Below are 27046 nucleotides of genomic sequence, written 5' to 3'. Positions count from 1 at the left end.
ATGATCCTTCCCTGCCCAGGAGGACCTGGAAATCAACCCAAGGGGAAAACACATGGGGCCACAGCCACAAGAAGGCCTGTGGGTGCAGACCAATGCCCAGACACCACTGCCTGCTCACCTGTCATCAAAGAACAAGAGGACACCTCTCCCAGAAGGTTACACCCTAGGATTCCACTATCTACTCACCCGTCACCCCAATGGCAGACACGGGGCCCACGCGCTGGCCGCTGTGGAAGCCATACAGGTTCATCTTGTACTTGTGGTCTGGCTCCAGGCCTGAGATGGTGACCTGGTCCTCATGCCCTGCCACCCTCACCACCTTGGGCTGCCCGTCCCCGTTCCTGTACTGCAGCAGGAAGTGGTCAAACTGTCCCTCGGGGACCGTCCAGGAGAGGCTCAGGGAGTCGGGGGTGGCATCTGTCACGGTCATCTCTCCCAGGCGAGGCTTAGGAAGTGGAGGGCCAAGGGGCTGCTCTTCAGGGACTGGGAAGAGATATAAACAGATTGTCTCCTATTACTAGGACAAGGTGCTGAATCTCTCTGGTCATAAGGTATGCTGGTTCTGGGGGTAATTTGATCTCAGAGCTTTGGCACACGACTCCTCTAGCCTAAACATTCTTTCCCTAGATGTTTGCACAAGCCATGGACATATATCCTTTTTTCTTTTTTTTTTGGTCCGGTCGTGGGGCCTGAACTCTGGGCCTGGGCGCTGTCCCTCAGCTCTTCAGCTCAAGGCTAGCGCTCTACCACTTGAGCCACAGCGCCACTTCCGGCTTTTTTTCTTTTTGCTTATGTGGTGCTGAGGAATCAAACCCAGGTCATCAGGCATGCAAGGCAAGCACTCTACCACTGAGCCACCTTCCCAGCCCATATATCCTTTTTTCAAGATCACCTTTGACTACCCTATTTAAAAGTTCAGTTCTTCAGCTGGGTGCTGGTGGCTAACATCTATAATCATAGCTATTCAGGAGGCTAAGATCTGAAGACCAAGGTTCCAAGCCAGACCAAGCAGACAAATTATCTCCAATTAACCAGCAAAAGAGCTGGAAGTGGAGGTGTGGCACAAGTGGTAGAACCCAAAAAACAGAAAAACACTCCCCAAACCAATAATTAAGTATTACTATGTGCTAAAAACAAGGCCAAACCTCAAAACCAGCATGCTCAGTGCAAGAAGATAGACCCAAAAGAGTAGGAATAGAAATTACATGATTCTCTTCATAGGAAATGTCTAGAAAAGACTAGTCTATCGACATGGGTAGACTAACAGTGTAAGAATGGGGGAGGGATGGGTCTGGACCTAAGGCTTCTTTTAGGGGTGGTGGAAAAGTTCCAGAAGCTGATTGTAATGATACTTGCACATTATGTAAATATGCTAAATGCATAAGCTATATGCTTAAAATGGGTAATTTTTTTTTTTTGGTCCGTTATGGGGCTTGAATTCTGGGCCTGGGCACTGTCCCTCAGCTCTTCAGCTCAAGGCTAGTGCTTTACCACTTGAGTCGCAGTGCCATTCTGGTTTTATGGTGATTCATTAGAGATAAGAGTCACATGGAATTTTCTTGCCAGGGCTGTCTTTGAACCAGGACCCTCAGACCTCAGCCTCCTGAATAGCTAGGATTACAGGCGTGAGCCACTGGCGCCTAGCTTACAATGGGTAAACTTTTTATGACACACAAATTATGTAAAGATAAAGCCAGACTGCTCAACGGACTTTGACGTTTAATTGGGGAGGAAAGCCATTGGAATTTGGACAAAGATTACGTTGACTCTATAGATTGCTTTGGAAAATATATTAATAATATTAACTCTTCCAATCCATGAAGATGGCATGTCTTTGCATTTATTTAGGTCTTTTTATTTTCATCAGTGTTTTATTACAGTTTTCAGTGTCAGAGTCTTTCATCTCATTTAAATTTAAGTATTTTGGATGTTATTATGAGTGGAATTATTTTCTTAATTTCCTTTTCAGACTGGTCATTGATGGTATAAAGAAACACAATGTATTTATGTGGTGATCTCATACCCTACAACTTTGTTGGATTCATTCATTTACTAACTTTAGTGGGGGTTTTTTTGTTTTTTTTTTTTTTGGGTCCGGTCGTGGGGCCTGAACTCTGGGCCTGGGCGCTGTCCCTCAGCTCTTCAGCTCAAGGCTAGCGCTCTACCACTTGAGCTACAGCACCACTTCCGGGTTTTTTCCTTTTTGCTTATGTGGTGCTGGGGAATCGAACCCAGGGCCTCATGCCAGTATTGGTGAAAATAAAAATCTTTGTTTAGTTAAAAAAAAATAATAAGCTGGGTGCCGTAGCTCATGCCTGTAATCCTAGCTACTCAGAAGACTGAGATCTGAGTATCTCAGTTCAAAGCCAGCCTGGGCAGGAAAGTCTGTGAGACTCTGATCTCCAATAAACCACCAGAAAACTGGAAGTGGCACTATGGCTCAAGTAGTAGAGCGCTAGTCTTGAGCTGAAGAGTTGAGGGACAGTGCCCAGGCCCAGAGTTCAAGCCTCACGACCGATCAAATAAATAAATAAATAAATAAACCCAGAATATTTCACATGCTATGCAAGTTCTGTATTACTGAAGCTATAACCCCAGCCCATAAAAAAGAGCCTTTTTAAAAAGAGAGGGGAGGGCTGTGTAGGTGGCTCAGTGGTAGAGTGCTAGCCTTGCATGCCTGAGGCCGTGGGTTCAATTCCTCAGCACCACATAAGCAGAAAAAGCTGGAAGTGGCGCTGTGGCTCAAGTGGTAGAGTGCTAGCCTTGAGCTGAAGAGCTGAGGGACAGCGCCCAGGCCGAGTTCAGACCCCGGGGCTAGCAAAAGAGAGGGGGGGGGGGCGGGAAGAGCAGATCAGGCAGAAAGACCAAGAGCTGACTTAAGAATCAGGGTGATGGCCGGGCGCTGGTGGCTCACGCCTGTAATCCTAGCTACTCAGAAGGCTGAGATCTGAGGATCGCGGTTCAAAGCCAGCCCGGGCAGGAGAGACCGTGAGACTCCTATCTCCAATAAACTACCAGAAAACCGGAAGTGGCGCTGTAGCTCAAGTGGTAGAGCGCTCGCCTTGAGCTGAAGAGCTGAGGGACAGCGCCCAGGCCCAGAGTTCAAGCCCCACGACCGACAAAAAAAAAAAAAAAAAGAATCAGGGTGATGAATATATTGAATACCCTTATGTTAACCTTTTGGATATGCTTGAATGTTTTTTTTGTGGGGGGGTCTGGTCGTGGGGCCTGAACTGTGGGCCTGGGCGCTGTCCCTCAGCTCTTCAGCTCAAGGCGAGCACTCTACCACTTGAGCCACAGCACCACTTCGGCTTTTTTCTTTTTGCTTATGTGGTGCTGAGGAATCGAACCCAGGGCCTCAGGCATGCAAGGCAAGCGCTCTACCACTGAGCCACCTTCCCAGCCCCTTGAAATTTTTTTAATAAGTATGTGTTGAAGGTATTAGTTAATATTCTTTAGAATGTGTCCAAATTCCATAAAAAGAATTCCCTCTAGAGTTCCCAGAAGCAGAGAAGGGGGATTGGCAGCCCAAGATGGGCCCAGCCCTAATCTGGGATAAGGCTGTCCCTGCCCTACCACACCTGCCCTGAGGCACTTGGCTGATGGAAGTGGGTTGGATCCTGGATCTTTACTGAGGAACTGGCTCTACTTCCTGAAACCCAACAAAGGGAACCCCCTTTCCCTCACTCACCAGTTGTTGCCACAGTGGACACGGGGCCCACGCGCTGCCCCTGGTAGATTCCATACAGGTGCATCTTGTACTTGCGCCCAGGCTCCAGGTTCTCCACAGTGGCCTCCCTCTCCTGACCTCCAACTCGCACCATCTGGGGCCGCCCATCACTGTCCTTGTACTGGACAGTGAAGGAGTCAAAGTGGCCCTGGGGGACGGTCCAGGAGAGGCTCAAGGAGTCTGGAGAGGATCCTGTCACGGTCAGCTCCCCCAGGAGCGGCTCCTCGGGGGGCTCTGGTGCCTCTGTGCTGGGCTCTGTGGGGCTGGGCGTCTCTTCCTCTGTAGCTGAGAGAGGGAGATAGAGAAGGTGAGGCAGAGACCTCGAGTCTTAGGGAGAAGGACAGAGAAGCCATGGCTAGTGAAATCCCCAGGTCAGCTCAGAGAAGTCCACCCTTGGGACCTGATGGCCCTGATCAGCTGACCTCTGATAAACATGCCCAAGCTCCTAAGTGAACTTGGAGGAACTATTATGGTCACTAGCTCAGCACAGATACTAATGGTCCTTCCCTGCCCAGGAGGACAGAAGTCAACCCAAGGGGAAGGCATAGGGGCCACAGCCCCCTCCCACAGCCCCCTCCCACAGCAGGTCTGTGGGTGCAGACCCATGTCCAGACACATTGCCTGTTTAGTGACCAACCAAAGAGTAAAAGGACCCTACCTCCTGGTTGATCCCACCCTGGGGTTTCCAACACCCACTTACCCGTCACCCCAATGGCAGACACGGGGCCCACGCGCTGGCCGCTGTGGAAGCCATACAGGTTCATCTTGTACTTGTGGTCTGGCTCCAGGCCTGAGATGGTGACCTGGTCCTCATGCCCTGGCACCCTCACCACCTTGGGCTGCCCGTCCCCGTTCCTGTACTGCAGCAGGAAGTGGTCAAACTGTCCCTCGGGGACCGTCCAGGAGAGGCTCAGGGAGTCGGGGGTGGCTTCTGTCACGGTCAGCTCCTCCAGGCGCGGCTTGGGGGGAGGCTGCACAGTTGTGGTAGGTGCTTCTGAGGGCTCTTCCTCTTCCTCACTTTGCGACACTGAACATGGAGAGGGGAAGAGTTTCAGAAAGGGCTATGACCCCAGGAACTTTACTCTCCTTAGGACTCTTCCAACTCTCTAGAAAGATGCAAGCTCAGAATTTCCCTCACTCACCTGTGACAGCCTCAATCTGGACAGGACCTACGCGCTGTCCGTCATGGAAACCATATAAGGTCACCAGGTATCTGTGTTCGGATTCCAGGTCAGTGAGGGTGATGTCAGTCTGGTCGCCCTCTGTACTGACCACTTGGAGTTGCCCATCTCTGTCTGTGTACTGGACCTCAAAGGAGTCAAATTGTCCCTCAGGTACCATCCAGGAGAGATGCAGGCTGTCAGGCATGGCCTCCTCCACTGTCAGCTCGCCCAGGCGGGGCACAGCCACGGGAGGGATTGGAACCTTAGTCTCAGCTTCGTATTTTTCCCTGGAGTCTATCCAGAGAGACAGGTAGAGATGATTACTGATTGATTCCTGCTCAATGGATACTTTGGAGAGGAGGGCGAAGGGGAAGGAAGAGATCAGCAATAAGAGGGTCTGCTTCTGTTATATTTGAATAAATTTCCAAAGAATTATATGAAGTGTAAGAATACAAACAGAAGATACCACATATTAATGACTAGTTAAATAAAACTGAAAAAAAAGCAAAACTATATTGAAAGAAAGCAGATCAGAGGGTGCAGGGGCTGGTTGTAGGGAACAGACTGCAAGGTTTACAAGGAAACTTTTTTTTCCTTTCTGCTTCCACTGAAGCTTGAACTCAGGACCTGCAGTTCTTATTTGGATTTTTTTCATTCAAAGCTGGCATTCTGAACTCTGGGCCTGGGCACTGTCCCTCAGCACTTCAGCTCAAGGCTAGCGCTCTACCACTTGAGCCACAGCGCCACTTCCGGCTTTTTGCTTATGTGGTGCTGAGGAATCGAACCCAGGGCCTTGAGCATGCAAGGCAAGCGCTCTACCACTGAGCCACCTTCCCAGCCCCAGGACCTGCAGTTCTTTTTTGGATTTTTTTCATTCAAAGCTGGCATTCTACCCTTTGAGCCACACCTGAACTTCCAGCTTTTTGCTGGTAAATTGGAGCTATAACTCTCACAGACTTTCTATCTGGCTGGCTTCAAACCTGGTTCCGCCTCCTGAGTAGCTAGGATTATAAGCATGAGTCCCAAGTACCCAGCAAAGGAAACTTGTCAAGTGGTTATAAAGGCTTTAAATCTCTCTTGTGGTATGGTTTGTGACTTACAGATTTGCCGACTCATTGATACTGTATGTAAATGGTGCTCCAGGAAACTGACCCCACCCCCAAAAGAAGGGAAATGGGAAGTTGAGAGAGACCTTTGTTCCCTCAGGCAGACAGGGAGAGCTAGGTGGAAAACAGTCACAAAGCATTCCAGCAGTCTCTACACTCACCAGTTGTGGCAATGGCAGAGAGAGGACCCACACGCTTGTTGTTGTATAACCCATAGAGCAGCAGCTTGTACCTACGGGCAGGGTCCAGGCCCGAGACGCTGACCTCCCTGAGGCTGCCCTCCACCGGCACCACCTGGGGCTGCCCATCACTGTCCTTGTACTGGACCACGAAGGAGTCAAATTGACCCTCTGGAACTGTCCATGAGAGGCTCACAGAGTCTTGGGTCACACTGGTCACCTGAAGCTCTTCCCCCAGTTGAGGTTTGGGGAGCTGCTTTGTTCTGGTATGGTCATAAGCGTCTGGGGTCCCTGAGATGGAGACAAGGACAAGAAAGAGCTGAGCTCTGTCTACAAGCTGTGTTTGGTCAAAACAGAATCCAACAAGGACGCAGGGTGGGTGAAGGGAAGCCACCACAGTGATCACCCGTTTCCCTGGGCCTTGGAGGAGCAGAGCAGGGCCCTGCAGGGGACACTCCTCACCTGTGGTGCCGTCTGCAGTGAGGGGGCCAAAGCGCTTCTTGCCCAGGAGGCCGTAGAGGAGAAATTTGTACTTGCGGCCAGAGTCCAGGGGGGCCATGGTGGCCGAGCGCTCGTGGCCCTCCACAGGCACCACCTGGGGCCCATCCTTGCCCTTGAACTGCACCACAAAAGAGTCGAACTGCCCTTCCGGGACTGTCCAGGAGAGGCGCAGGGAATCTGTAGTAGTGTCTGTCACCCATAACTCCCCAAGGCGGGGTGGGCTGGCGTCATCTTGGGCAGCTGACAGAAAGGAAAGATTCTTATGTTTATTTTTTTCCGAAATGACTCTTCAACTGCCTTCTGTTAGTGCTGGAAAAACCCAGAACTGCCCAAATGGTCAGTGCTTCCCCACATATTTTTTTATTACCCTTCGTCTTTGCTACCATCTCCAGCTGGCGTCTGCCACTCTCCAGTAGATCAACATGGGGAGGGGGTCTCTGGCATGACTTATCCTGGGAAGAGATCCCTTAATTTCCCTCCTCATTGCATCCCTCTTACTTACTGGCCAGGTTCTTCCCATCTCTTAGAGAATGTTTCCCCAGCAGGACGTGTATCTTAGACTTGGTGTCCATCTAGTTTCTCTTACTCAGAAATCCCTGATTTGTGATCTGATCGGTCTGGGGAAATCAGAGGGGCAAGGGCTCCCTGCTGGGGGCAGACAGTAGGTGGGGCAGGCATGATACTCTGACAGAGTGCTTCTCACTCTGCCCCCATTCCCTTTCTCATTCTCCTTCTGTACCGACTGGATTCAGAAGCAATGACTCCCACAGAGCCTAGTAGAGGAGTGAGACTACTCCATGGTATGGTGTGTGTGTGTGTGTGTGTGTGTGTGTGTGTGTGTGTGTGTGTGTGTGTGTGTGTGTGTGTGTGTGTGTGTGTGTGTGTGTGTGTGTGTGTGTGTGTGTGTGTGTGTGTGTGTGTGTGTGTGTGTGTGTGGCGCTGCGTTGCAGAAACCGGGGTCTAAAGTGGGGAGGAAGGCTGAGACGGAGAAGGGATCTGATGTTGGCCAAAGGAGCCATCCCAGCCCTGGGAAGGAGCTGGCCTGTTGCCTTCCTGGACAGCAAAACCTCTGACAACATTGTTATTGTGAGAGGTTTTCTGGCAACAGGGAGCCCCCAGGGACAGGGGAGGGCCTGGACTGAACCCCAGAAAGGGCACAGCTGGGTTGGGTTCTTTATCTTTCTCTTTGTAAGGCTCTGGAAGGACAGAAGACAGGAACCTCAACCAGAGGCAGCTATAGGTAGGACCAGATGGGTAAGAGCTGACATGAAGGACGGAGGACAAAATCTGAGGCAGGGATGGGGCCACAGGCCAGAGGAAAAGGTGCCCCTGGCCACCTCCCTCCCTTTCCCAGAAGCCCCAGTGTCCCCCCAGTCATCTTCCAGGAAAGAGCTCCCCAATTCAAGAGAAGTATACACAATAAGAAATACTAGCAGGGGAGAGTAGTCCAAGATCTGGCCCCATTTGTTCTGGTTCTTGTCTGCTTTGGACTGAGGTAAGCAGATGACTTTTCAAACCAAATAGAAAGGCTAGGGTGTTAGAGGCTTAGCTCAGTTGGTAGAGTGCCAGCCAATGAGTGAAAGCACCAGGTACCCAGTTCAAATCCCAGGCCCAGACTAAAAAAAAAAAAAAAAGTAGCTAGCATTCCACCTTCGGAGGGAAGGCTGGGCCTCAAGGCTCAAGCGTGTTGGGCCCCTCTCACCTGTTTTTGTCTCCACAGAGACTGGGCTGCGTCGTCTCCCATCCCACATTCCAAAGAGCAGGAACTTGTACTTGCGGGATGGCTCTAGGTTGGAGACAGTGACCTCTCGCTGGTCTGCTGCCACCGGCACCACCTGGGGCTGGCCATCCCTGTCCTTGTACTGGACGATGAAGGAGTCAAATTCCCCCTCAGGGACTGTCCAGGAGAGGCCCACGGAGTCTGTGGTCACGTCTGTCACTGTCAGCTCCCCCAAGCGTGGTTCCACGAGGGCCTTGGAGATGGGTGCTGGTGGGAGGGGATCTGGGATCCAGAAGACAAAGAGCAGGGCTGAGATCTGTGAGGCGAGAACTCCTGGGCTCTGCTGACCTCAAAGGGACTGGGAGCTGAAATGTAGGGTGTGCTACGGCAAGCCATACAGAAAGCCAACCGCGACATCTTAGAAGCGCTTGTGACTTTCTCACCAGTAGAAAGCAGATATCTTTTCATATCACCTTAGAGTTATTTCAGAAACTTCAAAATGTTGTTTACATGAGCTAATACAGAAGTCCAGGGCCGGAAGCCAGTGGCTCATGGCTATAACCTTAGCTACTCAGGAACTGAGACCTGAGGATCTTGGTTCAAAGCCAGCCTGGGAAGACAAGTGGAGAGACTCTTATGTCACATTAGCTAACAAAAAACCAGAAAGGTAGCTTTGGCTTAAGTGGTAGAGAGAATCATCCTTGAGAAGAGAAGCTAAGGGGTAGAGCTGGGTGCTGATAGCTCACGCCTGTAATCCCAGCTACTCAGGAGACTGAGATCTAAGGATCACAGTTCAAACTCAGCCCAGGCAGGAAAGTCCATGAGATTCTTATCTCCAAGTAAGCATCAGAATACCAGAAGTGGTGCTGTGGCTCAAAGTGTTAAAGTGATAGCCTTGAAGGAAAAAGCTCACAGACAGTGCCCAGGCCCTGAGTTCAAGCCCCCTGACCAACAACAACAACAAAAAAAGGTAAGGGATAGTGTAAGACCCTGAGTTACAGCCCTACTACTGACACAAAGAAGGAAGGAGGGAAGGAAGGAAAGAAGGAAGGAAAGAAGGAAGGAAGGAAGGAAGGAAGGAAGGAAGAGAGGGAGGGAGGGAGGGAGGGAGGGAAGGATGACAGAGGGAAAAAAATGTAAGTCCAGGTATTACCAAATTATAAATTCAAATATTTAAGAAATGTTTTTAGCCAGGTGCCGGTGTCTCACACCTGTAATCCTAGCTACTCAGGAGGCTGAGATCTGAGGATCATGGTTCAAAGCCAGCCTGGGCAGGAAAAGTCTATTATCTCCAATAAACCACTCAGAAAACCAGAAGTGGTGCTGTGGCTAGCCTTGAGCTGGAGAGCTGAGGAACAGTGCCCAGGCCCAGAGTTCAAGTCCCATGACTGAAAAAAAAAAAATTGGTGACCATATTGTTTGTGATGATATAAAATGTCTGTACATATTTGAAATAGACACAAGTTTAAAAAAATATTTTCTGTCTACAGTTGGCTACGGAACTTGAAGATATAGAGGACTGAGTGTAAAGCCACATAATTTGTGTCTCTGGCAATCTTACACATTTCATTTTCTAGATTTTAAGATGTTGCTCTGAGATGGAAAAGGGATTTCACCAGATGCTTTGGCACAGAAAAATCATGATGAACCTATGCCCAGGAAACCATGAGGGCTTGCAGGAAGCCAGGGCCCACAGGAGAGGGCGGCCTTCTGGAGGGATGCAAGTGGAGTCAGCCAGAAGGGAGTGAGACACGGGCCAGGCAGCGAGGACCACTGAGAAAAGATTCCGGGACGTGTGTTGACAGAAGGGGGAGATGACAGCTGTGTTAAGTCACAGCAGGATTGTAAAGAGAGGGGAAGGAAATAGCTGTGTAGTCAGAGTGTTGAAGAAGAAAGAATGAATTTAGGCCAAATGGAAAGATGACTTTCCAGCTGGGTGAACCGTGGAGATGGGAAAATCACCGGAAGGTGACAAGGTTCCAACCCCAGAGCTTAGCAAATAGACTAGAGTAACTGTAAGCCTGGGAAAGGACGTGCAAGGTCACTGACAGGACCTTCTCAGGGAGGGATGGAAGCACCCAGACAGAGCTAGGAGTACAGTCCTGGGGAGAAGATTTGGGTAAACACGGGTGGGAAGTTCCTTGCCCCCTCTTACCCGTCACCGCTACCACAGAGAGGGGCCCCGCACGCTGCCTGCCATGGAGTCCATAGACATTCATCTTGTATTTTCTTGCAGGCTCCAGATTGGGGACAGTGACTTCAAGCTCATCTCCAGCCACGGGTACCTCCTGGGGCTGTCCATCTCTGTCCTTGTACTGGACCATAAAGGAGTCAAACTGGCCCTCAGGGACTGTCCATGAGAGGCTTACAGAGCTAGGGGTCACATCTGTCACTGTCAGGTCTCCCAGGCGTGGCTCAAGTGGGGGCTCGGTGGCTGGAGGGATCACTTCTGCTTGCTGGTCTGGTACAGAGATAGTAGAGGACTATTAGAAAAGGAATCCCCTTTTATCTTGGTAGTAATTATGTCTGCTAACTTGTGTACCCACAGGTGTTTTGATGGGATTTTTTTTTTGTTGGTCATGGGACTTGAACTCTAGGCCTGGGCGCTGTCCTCAGCTCTTCAGCTCAAGGTGAGTGCTCTACCACTTGAGCTACAGTGGTTTTCTAGTGGTTTATTGGAGATAGGAGTCTCACGGTCTTTCCTGCCCGGGCTGGCTTTGAACCGCGATCCTCAGATCTCAGCCTCCTGAGTAGCTAGGATTACAGGCGTGAGCCACCGGTGCCCGGCTTTGATGGGATTTTTAAAACATAATTTTACTGATATTGGTAAAGTGTCATACAGAAGGGTTACCATTTCATAAGTCAAGGTATAAGTACAATTCTTCTTGGACAATGTCACCCTTCCTTTGCTTCCCCCCAGTTACCCACTCCTGTCCTTGTACAAAAGTTGCATAGCTCTTTTTATTTGATAAGGAATATTCCATTGTATGGCTATAAATAATTTATTTAGCCATTAGTATATGGATGGACAGTTGAGTTGTTTCCAGTGTTTAATGCAAAAAAAATTCATATGCAATTGTTTGTAAGAGCATATGATCTCATTTCTCTTGGATAAATACCTAAAAGTAGACTAACTGAATCATGGCATATTTTTATGTTGAACATTTACCCATGGGATGGTTTTCATGTGAAACTTCATTAATCAACATCTATCTGGCCAATAATCTGTCACCAACTGTCTACCAGGTGTTAGGCTGTGCTTGTGGGAGAGGGGTAGTCAGTTGTCATAGGACGCTAGAAAAGTGGCTGAAATTCCACCTGCATGTCAGCGACTCGATTTATAACACATCAGACCTCTCTGAGACCCTCAGAACTCAGGTTTGCTAACATCCGAATTTATTTTTTTTAATATAAAAGCTATTTTATTCTTTTATTTTATTTTTTCCGAATTTATATCTTAAGTCCAAAACTGAGCTTCTGAGCTTCCCCTGTGTTCCATAGTGTCTCCACCTGGTAAAGTAAGAACCCCATCCATCCAGTTATTCAAATAAAAATCTTTGAACACAGCCATGTAGCTCACACCTGTAATCCTAGCTACTCAGGGAGCTGAGATCTGAAGATTGCAGTTCAACACCAGCCCAGGCTAGAAAGTCCCTGAGACTCATAACTCCAATTAACCATCCAAAAAAGCCAGAAATGGAGCTTGGGGTTCAAGTGGTGGAGTGCTAGCCTTGAGCAAAAAAGCTCAGCGACAGCACCCACACCCTGATTTCAAACCCCAGGACCAACACCACACACACACACACACACACACACACACACACACACACACACACACATCCTTGGAATTACCCCTGCGTATCCCACATGGCCCTGTGGGACAGTCTTGCTGTCACTCCCTTGGAATCTAGACCCTATTCACCATCCACCACTGCCATTTCCAAGCTCCATGAACTATGTGATCAGTCTCCCTGTCACTTTCTTCCTTCAGCCCTCACCAATTTTGGTTTGTTGGGTCTGCAGGCAGAGGGGTCCCATCAATATATTACTCAGAACTTCTCTCCAGAGCGGCTCTCTTCTCACATAGAGCAAAAGTCAAGTTCTTATAATGGCCACACATGAATCCCTCGTGAGTCCCCTACGTCCTGTCTTCCTGGCACTCCACATTCCTGCTGTCCCTGTTGCTAGTCTCTGCGTTTGCCCTCCCCACGCCTGGGAAGCTCTCCTCCCAAAAGATCTATGTGACTGTCACTTCATCTCCTTCAGGATTTGCCTCAACATTGAGTTCTAGGCTCACACCTTCTCACCTACTGTGCTTTTCTTTGTAACTCCTAGCCCTGTCATATATAATACCACTGACATAATTTGAGCACCATGTTGCCTGCCCCTCTCTGCTAGAATGTAAGCTCCACAGGCAGGAACTTTGTATCTGACACACAGTGAATTTTCAGCAAATGCATGTTAACTATACAAGTGGAAAACAGGTATGGTGGGACATGCATGTAATCCAGCACTCAAGAAGCTGAGGTAGGAGGCTCTCAATTTTAAGGCCACCTTGAACTACATAGTGAGAACTTGTCTCAAAAAAAAAAAAAACCAAAACCAAAAACATGAGTCCTCTGCAAGTCTGGACTGGGAAGGCTGAGCAAGGACTTGCTGGTCCCTACTGTCTACCCCCTTCCCTGAGAAGGCTGAGTCTGGGAGGGAGGTATCCCTTCAAAATGGAAGGTGGTCCCAAGACAGAGTGGCTGGGTGAGTAAGATACTCCCCAAATCTTGTTTCTTTGACTTCCATGGGAGGGTAAGACTAGACTGCACAGGCAAAAACCTGCTTAAAATGGGCTAGACTAGGCTTTAGACAGACAGAAATGAGTCTGGGAGGAAGGGGCAGGGGCCAGAGTGACCACCTGTGCCGACCATCTACTAGTGGTTACCAGGCCTGGCATTTTCTTTCATTCACTTTACTTCTAGCCATATTTGCTTGTATCTTATTTTCTGCTTGTTTTAGGCCTCTGTATTTTTCCAGGAAGAGAAATTGACCCTCACCACCAAGCCTGACTGATTGCTGGTGATTTGGCTTAACTGGTAAAGCTGAGGCTCTGTTGATGAATATGACAGTCCCATGCTGCATTGGGAATAGTCCCCTCTCTGTTGCGAACTGGCTGCACATTCCTTCTGTCAATGGAACAGCAAGAACAGCAGGCCAAGCCCTCACCCACTCAGCTGGCTCCAGCACCTCACTGCCCTGATAAGGAACATCAAGGCTTATTCCTTCCCTAAAACACCATGACCATTTTACCCATGGCATGTACAATACATGCAGCATGATATCTAGCATCAGACATAGAGAGACAGTGATCTCGCCATACGAGGGAATGAACACAAGTTGAATGAGCTGAAAATCTACTAGTATCACCACCTTTCACCCTATGACACTAGGTGGTGGCACTGGCTCCATCTTAAAGATGAGAAGCTGAGGTTCCAGGAGAGGAGGTTAAGTTCTTTAAGATCACAGCTAAGAAATGAAAGAACTGAGAATGGAATTCAGTTTGTCAGATACTTTTTCTGCCAGTCCTGGGGCCTGGTCACTGTCCCTAAGCTTCTTTTGCTCAAGGCTAGCACTCTACTACTTGAGCCACAGTGCCATTCCAGCCTTTTCTGTTTATGTGGTACTGAGGAATAGAACCCAGAGCTTCATGAATGCTAGGCAAGCACTCTACCACTAACTACATTTCTAGCCTGTCAGACTCTTAAGACTCAGTTTCTCTGCATTGTGGTACTTCAGTAAGTACCCAACAGAGCCTATCCTTTCCCAGGGACCAGGGACACAACCAGACAAAGACTAATTGTCTCTCTGCCTGGAATGGAAGAATAGATATTGTCAGAGAACTCCAGGCCTGGTGTGAGCCTCCAAATTACTACCTCTGACCCTGAGAGGAGGCCATTAAGGATAGGTTTCCCTTCTCCCTCTTCTCAGTGCTAACTGAAGCAAAAAAAGAAAAAAAGAAAAAAGAAATCAGGAATAGAAGGTTCTAGAAACGAAGCCAATCAAATCACCGTAAAGTTGAGCTTTGTGGACTATACAGAAACTATGTTTTAGAGATCTAACTGTTTCTACTTCTAAGTTTTCTATCTTTTCCCTTTAGAAAAAGTTGCTTTTGTTGGATACTAGTATCTCACATCTGTAATCCTGACAATTTAGGAAGCTGAGATCTGAGGATTGATGCTTGAAGCTAGCCCAGGTAGAAATGTCTGTGAGACTCTTATCTCCAATTAACTAGCAGAATTCTGAGCCAGAGGCATGGCTCAAGTAGCAGATCATCAACCATAATAAACAAGAAAGCCAAGCAAGAGCTTGAGCTCAAGTCTGTGTACAGACACACACACACACACACACACACACACACACACACACACACACATACACACTGGTTTCTGAAAAAGGTGTGCCTTTGTTTCAGTGATCAGACTAAAAAGAGAGATTCCCTCATCGTGACCAATCTGGACGGGTCAACAGGAAGGACTCCAGAGGCTCTCTCTCCCACTCAGCTTCCCCCGCAGGGGCTCTGGAGAGCTGACTGGATGGAACTACTTGGTGGCAGAGGTGTTACCATAACTGGCCTCAGGGAGGGGATGAAGGGCTGTTCTTTGTTGGATAGTCACTATGGATGAGCATCAAAGAAAGCACTGATAAGTAGGCCAATGTCTAATGAACATTCTGGCCAACTAAGCAGCTGAACCAACAAAACTGGACAAAGCAGACCGTAGAGTAAGGATAATTACAGCAATCACAGCAGCAAGCACTGACTGCATGCTTACTTAGTGCCAGGCTCACTCTTAATCCTTTCTACATCTGTTAACTCATTTCATCCTCACAGTAGTGCTGTGAGATAATTACTTAAAACTGGCACAGAGGTCGGGCACCAGTGGCTCACACCTGTAATCCTAGCTACTCAAGAGGCTGAGATCTGAGGATTGTGGTTCAAAGCCAGCCTGGGCAGGAAAGTCTATGAGACTCCTATGGCCAATTTACCACCAGAAAACTGGAAGTGGCGCTGTAGCTCAAGTGGTAGAGCGCTCGCCTTGAGCTGAAGAGCTGAGGGACAGCGCCCAGGCCCAGAGTTCAAGCCCCATGACTAACAAGACAAAAAACAAAACAAAAAAAACTTGCACAGGGGCAAAAAGGTTGGTTGCAGTCCCTAGTCCCCATTAATCTGCTCTTTCTTGGTAGCAGTTAGGAACTTATGGCTACACAGGCAAAAGGTGGGAATCTTGGTAATAGGGAAGGTAAGACTCGGCAGCGAGATCCAGACCACGCTCACCAGTTGTTGCCATGGTGGACACAGGGCCCACGCGCTGCCTTTGGTGAACCCCATACAGGTGCATCTTGTACTTGCGCCCAGGCTCCAGGTTCTCCACAGTGGCCTCCCTCTCCTGGCCTCCAACACGCACCACCTGGGGCCGCCCATCACTGTCCTTGTACTGGACAATGAAGGAGTCAAAGTGGCCCTGGGGGACGGTCCAGGAGAGGCTCAGGGAGTCTGGAGAGGATCCTGTCACGGTCAGCTCCCCCAGGCGTGGCTCCTCGGGGGGCTCTGGTGCCTCTGTGCTGGGCTCTGTGGGGCTGGGCGTCTCTTCCTCTGTAGCTGAGAGAGGGAGACAAAAAGGGTAAAGCAGTAGATGGGAAGAAAGCTGGTGAAGTCATGCCATGAAGGTTCTGAAGTCCATTCCAAGAAGCCCACCCTTGGGACTTAGTGGTCTTGCTCAGCTGACATCTGGCAGACATGCTCAATCTCCCAAGTCAGCTGGAAGGAACCTCAACAGCCACTAGCACAACAAAGGCCTTCATGACCCTTTCCTGCCTCCAGGGGGCACAGAAGATAGCTTGCAGGCCCCACTCCTAGCCACATGCCTGTGGGTGCTGGATCCCTGGCCACCATGGCCTAGTCAGTTGTTGACAAAAAGCAAGAGATTTCTCATCCCAAGAAGACCCACCCTGTGACTCCCACTTTCCACTCACCCGTCACCCCAATGGCAGACACGGGGCCCACGCGCTGGCCGCTGTGGAAGCCATACAGGTTCATCTTGTACTTGTGGTCTGGCTCCAGGCCTGAGATGGTGACCTGGTCCTCATGCCCTGGCACCCTCACCACCTTGGGCTGCCCGTCCCCGTTCCTGTACTGCACCAGGAAGTGGTCAAACTGTCCCTCGGGGACCGTCCAGGAGAGGCTCAGGGAGTCGGGGGTGGCATCTGTCACGGTCAGCTCCCCCAGGCGTGGCTCTCTGGGGGGCTCTGGGGCCTCTGTGCTGGGTTCTGTAGGGCTTGGACTCTCGTCTACTTCTGTAGGACTGGAGATCTCATCTGGAACATCTGTTGGGGCTGAGGTAAGAGAATGGGTCATGCAGATATTAAGAGTGATTTGTTTTTCCAGTGTTGTCAGTGGGTACAACATCCTGGAGAGCCTCCTGAACTGGAAGCCTCAGGGGTTTACATGGCCCCCGATATCAACTATGTAGTCACTAGAAGATGGAGAGGGCTGAGCCATCCCCGCCTGTCCTATCTCCTGGCAGGGGTGCGTGTTGTATTGTGAGATTTCTCCTCATAGCTGATGAGGGCAAGATGGGAAGATAGAACATCTTTGAGAATTCTTCTACGTCGTGTCTCCGACAGCACTGATCTCAGCAAAGCCAGGAGGGGAGAGGCCTCTTCTCACCTTAAGCCCCTTCTAGGGGGCTCCGGTGGCCTCAGCCTTCCCCTGGGAGAAAACTATGGTATGCAACTCCTGCTGAGGCCTCTCAGGGTCAGCCTGCTCCTTCCTCCCCTGGGAACCTTAGGGGATGAGTTACGAAGGCAGAGCTCCAGCCAAAAGTGGAGAAAGGTTCAGGTGAACGGGGTCTGGGGAGGGCCCACTCTGAGGCTGACTCTGGAATCACACCTTCATGGGCCCCCTAAGTGTCCCCTGAAGTTAGGTCTCTGCAGGACTCCCAGGAGTGGGGAGACCTGTGGCACAAAGAAAGCCAGCCCTTCTGTGATCCCCCTCTTTGGCCTGGGACCTACGTCAGGGACAGGAGATTAGGCAGGAGTATGCAGTAATGAGAACTCAGACAAGGATGGGAAGATAGGGAGGTGAGGAGCAAGAAGAGGTCACAGAAGAGTTGGAGATCAGGGAGAGAGGACAGCAACACAGTGAGGGTGCAGAGAGTTGGTGCCCGAAGCCCAGGTGTGCCCAGGGTCTGAACCAGGCCAGGAAGAAAGCCAGTCTGAACTGTGGGTGAGAACTCTGGCTGAAAGGGAGGACTCGGTGTGGAGGACAGCTGAGGCCAAAGGATGAGTCCGAGTGCTTGGAACGGGGGGAAATGGAACCTGCTTTTGGAAATGGACAGGCAGGAGGACCAAGGATATTAAGAGCTGGAGGCTGAGGTGTAGCGCACAGGAGAGCAGTGAGGGAGAAAGAGGACAGAGGCTTTGGCAGAAGTAGAGCTGAGAAAGAAAAGATGGAGCCCAGCCCAGATCTTGCATAGAGGATTGGGGCCAGCAAGGGAGGGAGGCCTGTGGGCTCTGACTCACCCGTCTTGGCCACCACAGACACAGGCCCCACACGCTGCCTGCCACGAAGCCCGTAGAGGTTCATCTTATACTTCCGGTTGGATTCCAGGCCAGGGACAGTGACTTCATTCTCATCCCCCCTGACAGGCACAGCCTGGGGCTGCCCCTGTGCATCCTTGTACTGGACTGTGAAGGAGTCAAAGGGGCCCTGGGCCACAGTCCAGGACAGGTGCAGGGAGTCGGGGGTCACATCAGTCACCATCAGTTCTCCCAGGAGGGGCTGCTCAAGGATCTCAGAGCGAGGGGGCTGCTCAAGGATCTCAGAGCGAGGGGGCTCCTTTACCATCTCTGGGGCTGTAAACAAAAAGGTTCAGCCAGGTGCTGAACTGGCAACCTGGATGGGGGTTTAGGATCAGGACCTGGGTGGGGAGGGGTGTCCACTACTCTATTAGTGTGAGCCCTGAACTCCTGACAAGTCAGAGTATGACACACCTTGTGGGCCTTAAGGAATGGCTGAGTGCGATGAAAGAGGCCCAGCAGTGGGGGAAAGACTGGCTGCCCCTCAGCCCAGGAGCAGGGCCAGGATGCTGCAGTCAGCCATCCTGCTGGGAGGCCCCACTAGTTCCTGGCTGAGGCCTGAGTATAGAGGGCGGGTCGTGGGTGACATGGGGGCTTAGGTGGCAGCTACTTACCAGTAGTGCCATCAGCTGTGAGGGGGCCATATCGCTTCTTGTTGGCAATCCCAAACAAGGTGAATCTGTACTTGTGGTCAGGGTCCAAGGGGGAGACAACAACTGAGCGCTCAGGCCCTTCCACAGGTATCACCTGGGGTTGTTCATCCTTGTCCCTGTACTGAACCATGAAGGAGTCGAACTGGCCTTCAGGGACAGTCCAGGAGAGGCGCAGAGAGTCTGGGGTGGGATCTGTCACCCACAGATTTCCCAGGCGGGGTGGGGTTCCTGGGCTGGGCTCACTGTGAGGCACTGTGGAGAGGAAGTGGAAAGAAGGAAGGTCACAGGAGAAGGAGGAACCCGTCTCACATAGGGATGCTGTGTGAGGTTGCACAGGCTGCTCATGGCTAAACGGGGACAAAGTGACTGAAACCCAAGCTCAGCCCAGGAGCTTGGCTTCAGCCCAGGGCTGCCTTCAAATGACACAGAAGCACTGTATGTGGCATTATGCTATCTACAACCAAGGAGGAGGGGGCTCCGAAAGCAGGGATCCCAGTCAGACATCTCTCCACATCTCTCCAGCCAGGGAATTCTCCCTAGTGCAACCTCTACTGATTCCAACTCTAACTTCTATGTCGTTTCTCCTCCAAGAGTCCTCCTACCGTGTGTTCCGGGTTCTCCTTCTCAGGACACCCCTCCTGCTGCTCCTAACTCTGTGTCCATCCCTCCCCCGGCCATGCTCCTGGCCCCAGCTGCACCCACATTCTGTGCACATCTCCCTTTACCTCCCCTCCTTGCTCTGTGCCCAGCCAAGATTCCAGAATGTGACTTGACCATTGCTAAGTCCTGTGGACACTTGCTGGCCTTTGAGTCCCACTTTCAGACTCTGACATGACTAGCTGTGTCCTCCTGCCTGACACCCGAGACACCAGCCTGCACCTGGTTGCTCCCTCTCCAGAGAGTCACCTCAGGCTACCCTGTGGGCTCCTTCCTCTTCTACTCCTGTTGGCTATTGCCAGCTGTCTAGAGCTCTGTCTCCTCTCCCTTCATACCCTCATCCGGCCACTGGCACTGATGGCCTCCATGCCCCTCTTCAAGCTTTTACTCTGCATTCCACACTCACTAAGGTGGCACTGTGACCCCCTTTTTTCCTTTATATTCCTTTTTTTTTTGGTCAATAGTGGGGCCTGAATTCTGGGCCTGAACTCTGTCCCTCAGCTCTTCAGCTCAAGGCTAGCACTCTACCACTTGAGCCTCAGCGCCACTTCTAGCTTTTTCTGCTTATGTGGTGCTGAGGAATCGAACCCAGGGCTTCATACATTCAAGGCAAGCACTCTACCACTGAGCCAACTTCCCAGCCCTCCTTTTAAAAAAAAAAAAAAAAAAATTGCCAATCCAGAGGCTTGAACTCAGGGCCTGGGCACTGTCCCTGACCTTCTTTTCCTCAAGGCTAGCACTCTACCACCTGAGCCACAGCCCCACTTCCAGCTAGGCAAGCACTCTACCATTAAGCCACATTCTCAGCTCTTCTTTCCTTTAGGTAGTATTAAGACTTTGAACTCAGAGTCTTCTGCTTCCTACACAGGCACTCTCCCACTTGAACCATGTCTCTAGCCCTTTTGGCTTTAAAAAAATAATAAAGTCGAGCTTTTTGCCTGGGCCAGCCTGGACCACAATCTTCTTAGTTGTGCTTCCCATAGGATAATGGGCACACACCACCATGCCCAGCTCTTATTGAGAGAGGGTCTTATGGACTTCACACACACACACACACACACACACACACACACACACACACACTATCCTGGGCTGGCCTTGACCATGATCCTCCCAAGTTCTTTCTCCCCCATAGCTAGGATTACAGGTGTGAGCCAGAGTGCTTGGCTTCTGCCACCTTCTGATGGGTAACTCCTTCCTGTCAGTGACTTGATTCTCCTCATGAAACTGGCATGCTTCACAGGGCTACTGCAAATACTGGGTGTGATCTTACTCTCTTCAAGCATCTTACACTCATCTGAATCAATGACCATGCTCAGATTAGTCATATCTAAGTGTCTCATACCACACTTCTGTCCACTACTGCTACTGCCTTTGGGACAGGACTAATTCAAGAACCAGGGGCATACCTGGGTCTCCTCATTCTCCTTCACCCCACACACAACTTCAGTCCCCACCTTAGCCACACCACTATGATGTCTTACCAGTGTCAAATATCTAACCATGCCACTCTCCTACTTTATAAGCTCCCAGAGGCCGCTGAAGGCTTTCAACTGAGGCCCAAGCCCCTCAGACCACAGACCTAGCCCTTCCCTCAAAAAAGACCCCACAACCCCTTAGCTCCCCATATACCCTGTTCTCCAGCCAGGAGGCACAGTGGCAACCTCTCCCAAGGCACCCCTTCTACCTGCACTGCCTCCTCACCCCGTCTGCCCTTCTTTGCTTTCCCTTCACAACCCCAAAGCACTGGGCCGGCCTCTTTCTAGGATACACAGAGGGTGGGGAGAGGTGTGCCTGCTCTCACTCACAGATCTTGGCTTCAGTCACCAAGGGGCCATGCCTCTTCTTGCCGACAAGCCCATACAGCACAAACTTGTACTTGCGGCCTGGTTCCAGGGATGTGATGGGGGCCGAGCGCTGGGGCCCCTCCACAGGTATCACCTGGGGTCCATGCTTATCCTTGTACTGGATCAGAAAGGAGTCAAACTCTCCCTCGGGGACCGTCCAGTGCAGGCGCAGGGAGTCAGAGGTCATGTCCGACGCCGTCAGCTCACCTAGGCGAGGTGGGCCGGGGGACTTCCTAGGCTTCTCCTCAGCTCTGTCTGAGATTTGGAGGGAGGGGGGCAAAAGCAAAGCATGGTGGGCTCAACTATTCCTTTGCCCATCTCCTTCCCTCTCCTTTGCCTGACTCCATTCTGAACATCTCCAGAGCCCTATCCGTCAGCCCTCGGTGACCAGCCCTCCTGGCAAGGGAGCATTCCCCAGTCAGTGTCTGTTCCCTCAAGTCTTAGTTCCTCTGCACATTAGGACTTTTGGCAGAGTTTCAGGCTCCCCATGGTACTGCCTGAGAGTTTCTAGTTTCCTCACTGTGGCTTCAGAGCAGTCTGAGGACTCCTCTGTGTGCCTGAGCTGCTCTTTCCCTTCCCACCCTTCATCGGCAGTGGGCTTGTCCTGGAATTGGGGTAAGCCCCAGACATCCGTCCCTTTATGCAGGACCAAGGGGGTGTGAGAGCAAGGCGCCCCACCCCTGTCTTTCCATTGGCCCTGCAAATGTCACCCATCTCTGAAGTCTTGATGGCAGTGGAGCACCCCACAACCACCACCAGAAGGAGCCTGATGGGGTCACAGGCTATCTTCTCTTGTAAGCTAGACTCCCAGGGAGGAGGGAGGCATGAGGGACTGAGAGCCAGTCTTCTCAGAGCCAAAGCCCTTCCCAAGCCCACTTCAGGAGATCTATAGGGCAGGGAAGGGCAGAGGAGCAGCCTGGAAGTGTGGGGTAGACTCAGGGGAGAAAAACACACACACACACACACACCCAAAAACAGAAAACAAAAAACAAAACAAACAAAACAAAACAAAAGAGGGGGAAGGCCAGGGCATGTAGTTGTACTCCTGGAATTTTTCTGACTTCCTCCTCCTGACTACCACGGTCCTCACTGTTCTAAGACTACATCTTCCTTCCCTCTGAACTCACAAATCTTTTGCCCTCTCCTTTTTCCCCCTATCACTCAGCCTGCCCTTCACCGACTCCTTAAACTCCATCTCACCTCTGAAGTCCTGAGAGCCCCAGCCCTTCCCCCACCCAAATCTCAGGACATTAGTTAAGAGTCCCGGATGTACCCATGATGCCTTGGTAGGTGATTGGAACAGAGGGCTTGCCCCCTGGGAGAATCCCATGAAGTAACAGCGTGTAAGGGGCCCCAGGAGGGGGTGGGGGCACCAAAGCCTGGCGGACATCTCCTGGCAGCAGTTCTTCATGTGCCCCTGGCCCCTCGGGCACCTGCAGGTTCAGTTGGAAGTGGGCAAAGATGTCGGGCTGGGCAGTCCAGGCCACACGGAGTTGCCCTGTCTCATCTTTGCCTAGCACCCTCAACTCTCCCAGCTCCTGAAGGCTCTGCAACACAATTGGGGCCTCAGCCCCCTGCGTCGTGGAAGGGCCTGAGGGAGGAGGCTCATCCGTTGTGGCCCCCACCAGGGAGGGTGAGGATCCTGGGAAGGAGCAGGACCGGGCAAGAAAAAAAGGAAAGCGGAGTATGAGAGCCAGAAAGCAATCTCCAGTCCCCCCAGGTCTGACCTCCAGCCTCTGACTGCTCCTTTCTCCTGCTCTTTTAATCCAGTTACTTCCTCCCAAAGGTCTGCCCAATCCTCTGAATAACAACCCTGGTTAAACAACTTCTGTGCAGACAGGCCTCTGCTTAGGACAGACAATAAGACAACATCTTGCACCCCTCCCCTGCTTGAAGGCTTCCATGATCTCTAGAACCCAAAGATTTCCACATCCCTCCCCACCCAAATCTCCCACTGGGTGGCAGTTCGCCTTCCATTAGTGCTGCAGTGAGAAGCCTGGAAGAAAGTGGGGGGGGGGCAGTGGTGTTAGGAGGGAAGGTACAAACGGAGAGTGGGCAGGAGGAAAGAGGAAAGAGAAGGAATAAGGGAGGTGTATATCCAGGTCAGGTAGCATCTGAGCCCTATGGAAGAAGAGGAGGTCCACCCCTGCCCCACAGCCACAGAGCACCCCTTCCCCAGGCCCCGGCACTGTTCCTGTGGGAGAGACCAGTGGGAAATAAGCCAGGTCAGAAAAAAGCAGCTCAAGCAGCAGCACTTTAACAACCCTGCCCCCTGCACCCCCCCATCCACATGTTGTCTAATGGTTTTAAGGCCTCCCCAAACAGTTTTAATGTGTCCAAAGTCAAGACCAAATCTGTGGTAAGTAACCACAGACCACATCTTTAGCCACCCTCACCATAGTGAGTCAGAGTAGTAATGGATGGTTTCAACACCAGCCCAGTCTAGAGTGCACCAAAGGCCAGCCCAACCAAGGCCTGAACATGGCCTGGGGGAGCCTGGGAACCCAGGCGATAGCCCAGTAGACCCCAAGACCAAGTTTTCTGTGAGTATCCACAGGATGATGCCAGGCCCTGGGGTGAGGGTGGCCTCAGGAGACACTGTGCTTTGGGGGGAGTGCCTGAGACAGGTAGGGCGTAAAGGTGGAAGGGCGGAGGGGTGGCAGGCTGAGCAGAGAAGCTGGGGAGGAAGTCGTGGTTGCAGCCGTCGAGGGACAGGAGTGGGTGGTCCTGCCGCCCCGGCCCACGCTACCTGTGGTGGTGATGAAGGCGTAGGACTTGGAGGCCTGCCCTGCCCGCACCCCGTGGACCTCCACGTGGTAGGTGGTGCCCGGGCTGAGGTCGGGAAGGCGGACGGTGCGCGCGGTGCCGGGCACGGTCAGCTCCCGGGCCGGGCCCTCGGCGGGCGGCTGGGGCCGCCAGCGCAGCACCACGCGCTCGAAGTGGCCGCGGAGCCCGTCGAGGGACAGGAGCAGCGCGCCGTCGGCGGAGCTGCCCAGCACCTCGGGCTTGGGGTGGCGGGGCAGGGCGCCGGCCGAGTCCCGCTTCTGGGTGCCCGCCGCTGGGCCGGGGCCGGGGCCGGGGCGGCGCGGCGGGGGCGCCGGGGCGCCGTCCGGGGGCGCGGCCGTGCGGTGGCGCCGCAGGAAGTCGTGCAGGTGGCGCGCCACGGCCGCGTAGGTCTGGTTGGCCCGCAGCGGGTAGCCGCGGGCCCGCAGGTGGCGCTCCAGGTCCTGCACCGAGCCGCGGAAGCGGCTCAGCTCCGCCGTCAGGTTGCCCCGGGGCCGTCCGGGGGACTGGGGCGGGCTCCACCCGGGACGCGGCTCCTCCTCCTCCCCCTCCTCTGCGTACCCCACAGGCCGAGGGGGCCGCGCGGGCCGGGGCCGGGGCTTGGGGGGCAGGGCCGGGGGGCGCACCTCCGGGTAACTGTAGTGGCCTGGCGCTGCCGAGGGGAGAGGCGAGAGGAGGGAGGAGAGAGCGGGTCAGTGGCAGCTCCCCCCAACGCCCTGCAAGCCGCCTCCTAACCCCCATGTGTCCCCCTCCAAAATCCAGAGGCTTCTCCCTGTGCCCCAGCCCCACCTGGAAAGAGAACCAGAGCCACACGTCAGTGTCCTGGACCCCCTCCCCGCCCCCTCCCCTCCAAGCCCACCACTGTTGGTGCCCTAGGAAGAAGAGAAGCCAGCACCGGGGTTGGGGCGGGCGGGGGGTGGGGGAGGCTGTATCTGATGGAGAGAAGAGCTGTTGGGGAAAGAGGATGTGGGCGTCCCCTGTCACCGGGAAAAGAAAGATCCGGGTGTCTGCTAAGAAACCTTGAGAGTTAGTAGAAAAATAGCAGCTGTGAGACTCAATTCCTGGCAACCCCAATCCTAAAATTAACAGAATGTTAGATCCATTGATTGTTCATCTACCTGACTGCAGTTCTCAGGAGATCCACCATCCAAAGTTCTGTCCCTAAGTCAGGATAGGAACTGTCTTTTACCCCGTGGATCAGAGAGGTATCTCCTTATTTACTGCTTCCCACCCTGGTGCAGTTTCCTCCACAGTCTGACCTGCAGCCTTCCAAGTGCCTGAAGGCTCCTGTTTCTTCAGAGGCCCCCAGCAGGTACTTTGGGATGGTCACACCCCTCCAGACTTGTTCAGAGGAGCCTGTGAACCTTAGACCTGGGCTCCCAAGCAGAGCAAATCAGGAAACCCTTGGAAACCAGGTTCCTTCCCTAACCCTTGGATAGCCATACCTGTGTTGGCCCTGACGGATGCTGGGTAGCTGACTGCCCGGCCCCTCTCTGCGGTGACGGTCACCACATATTCCACTCCTGGCATCAGGTCAGTCAGCAGAGTCCCATCTGCCTCAGGGGGAACTTCCAGCCGCACCCTCTGGTTGCCCGCACTGACATAGGACACCACAAATCGGTCCACTTCAGCCTGGGGTCGCAGCCAGCTGAGCTCCAGTGTGGTTGGTGTCACAGCCACCACTCGGAGATCCTGGGGACCATCGATCACTAGGCAGGTTAGAGAGAGGAAGGCTCAGGTGAGAACCAGGTTCCTGAGCCATCCGCTTTACCAGGAGCCCAGCCCCAGGAAAGCTCTCCCTTTTGCCTTCTTTCAGTCAACTCCCAGCTGCCCCTATCAAAACCAGGTCTCCACCCAAGGCCACACCCCCACAGTCCCAGCTCTCACTGGTGGTGATGGTCTTAGAAGTAGGAGGCCCCCAGCTGGTCCCTCGAAGGGCACGAACAGTGACCTGGTAATCCTGACCAGGGGCCAGTCCTCTCTGGTCATAGGCTGATGCAGAGCTGGGCACTCGTGCTGTGAATGGGGGGCTCACCCCCTCTGTCTGTGAGAGAGTACCAGGGAGGTCAGGGGCTGGCAGGATCCAGGATCTCTCTCCCCCCCCCCCCTTATTTTTTTTTTGTTCTAGTACTAGGGCTTGAACTCTGGGCCTGGGCACTGTTCCTGAGCTTTTTGGCTCAAGGCTGGTACTCTACCACCTGAGCCACAGCTCTTTGCTGGTTAATTGAAGAAAAGAATCTCACAGACTTGCCTGCCCAGGATAGTTTCGAACCATGATCCCCAGATCTCAGCCTCTTTTCTTTTCTTTTTTTTTCTATTTTTTTGGTCATGGGGCTTGAACTTGGCCTAGGCACTATCCCTCAGCTCTTCAGCAAGGCCAGTGCTCTACCACTTGAGCCACAGTGCCACTTCCAGTTTTCTGGTGGTTAATTGGAGGTAAGAGTTTCATGGACTACTTTCCTGCCCAGGCTGGCTTTGAACCGCAATCCTCAGATCTCAGCCTCCTGAGTAGCTAGGATTACAGGTGTGAGCCACTGGCACCTGGCTGATCAGAACCTTTGTCCCTGGAGGTCAATCTCCTGTTAACAATTCCAAACAGTATCAACATGAGACTCTGTGGAACTCAGGGGCATGGGAAGGAACAGTGTTGTTCTAGGCAATTTACATGCCTCACTCACTTAATTCTCACAACACTATAAGATAGGGTCTATTAGTTCCATTTTTTTAGAGAAGGAAACTGAGACTCTGATGCTAAGGTCACCCACACCAAGAATGTAACAGAGACTTATGTTTAGACAGTGTAACCCCAGTTTCCTTCTTAGAAGTTTTCTCCACTCATCTGCCAAAATTCCACCTGAGAAAACCCAGGACTCTCCCTCTGGCTTTCCACGCCTACGTATGAGGAAGCCTCCTAAGTGGCTCCTTTCAGAACAAATAAAGTACATCAAGGGTGGCCTTATAAGCTTCCCTTTCTCCCTTCCAACAGATGCCCGTCAATAGCTGTACAATTTAGATCATAACATTTCCCTTTAAGGCACTTTTCTTGTCTCTTGAACAAACTCCATAGACCCTATAAGGCAAG

At 52.0% G+C, this 27046-nt stretch overlaps 1 protein-coding gene across 3 annotated transcripts in view; it reads right to left on the bottom strand.

Annotated features, from left to right (window-relative positions):
- The window catches only part of Tnxb (tenascin XB), a 72194-nt gene that overhangs the window by 28955 nt on the left and 16193 nt on the right, over nt 1-27046 (bottom strand). The window contains exons 5-20 of one of the 3 annotated variants that reach the window (XM_042683839.1): nt 25852-26008; nt 25410-25673; nt 22454-22822; nt 21142-21435; nt 18638-18928; nt 17967-18299; nt 16419-16778; nt 15721-16044; nt 10555-10860; nt 8382-8681; nt 6641-6919; nt 6161-6469; nt 4873-5187; nt 4431-4757; nt 3692-4015; nt 187-483 (exon numbers count right to left, since the gene is read on the bottom strand). In XM_042683839.1, coding sequence (XP_042539773.1) covers nt 187-483; nt 3692-4015; nt 4431-4757; nt 4873-5187; nt 6161-6469; nt 6641-6919; nt 8382-8681; nt 10555-10860; nt 15721-16044; nt 16419-16778; nt 17967-18299; nt 18638-18928; nt 21142-21435; nt 22454-22822; nt 25410-25673; nt 25852-26008 — 4849 coding nt within the window. Of the gene's footprint in view, nt 1-186; nt 484-3691; nt 4016-4430; nt 4758-4872; nt 5188-6160; nt 6470-6640; nt 6920-8381; nt 8682-10554; nt 10861-15720; nt 16045-16418; nt 16779-17966; nt 18300-18637; nt 18929-21141; nt 21436-22453; nt 22823-25409; nt 25674-25851; nt 26009-27046 lie in introns of those variants that run through there. The other 2 variants (XM_042683838.1, XM_042683837.1) reach the window with 2 other exon arrangements.

The sequence above is a fragment of the Dipodomys spectabilis genome, unplaced genomic scaffold, assembly GCF_019054845.1.
Source record: "Dipodomys spectabilis isolate Male_0828 unplaced genomic scaffold, ASM1905484v1 ptg000085l, whole genome shotgun sequence".
In the NCBI taxonomy this organism is placed as follows: domain Eukaryota; kingdom Metazoa; phylum Chordata; class Mammalia; order Rodentia; family Heteromyidae; genus Dipodomys; species Dipodomys spectabilis.
Note: the sequence above shows the minus strand (reverse complement) of the source record. Positions and strands in the feature narration are given on the sequence as shown.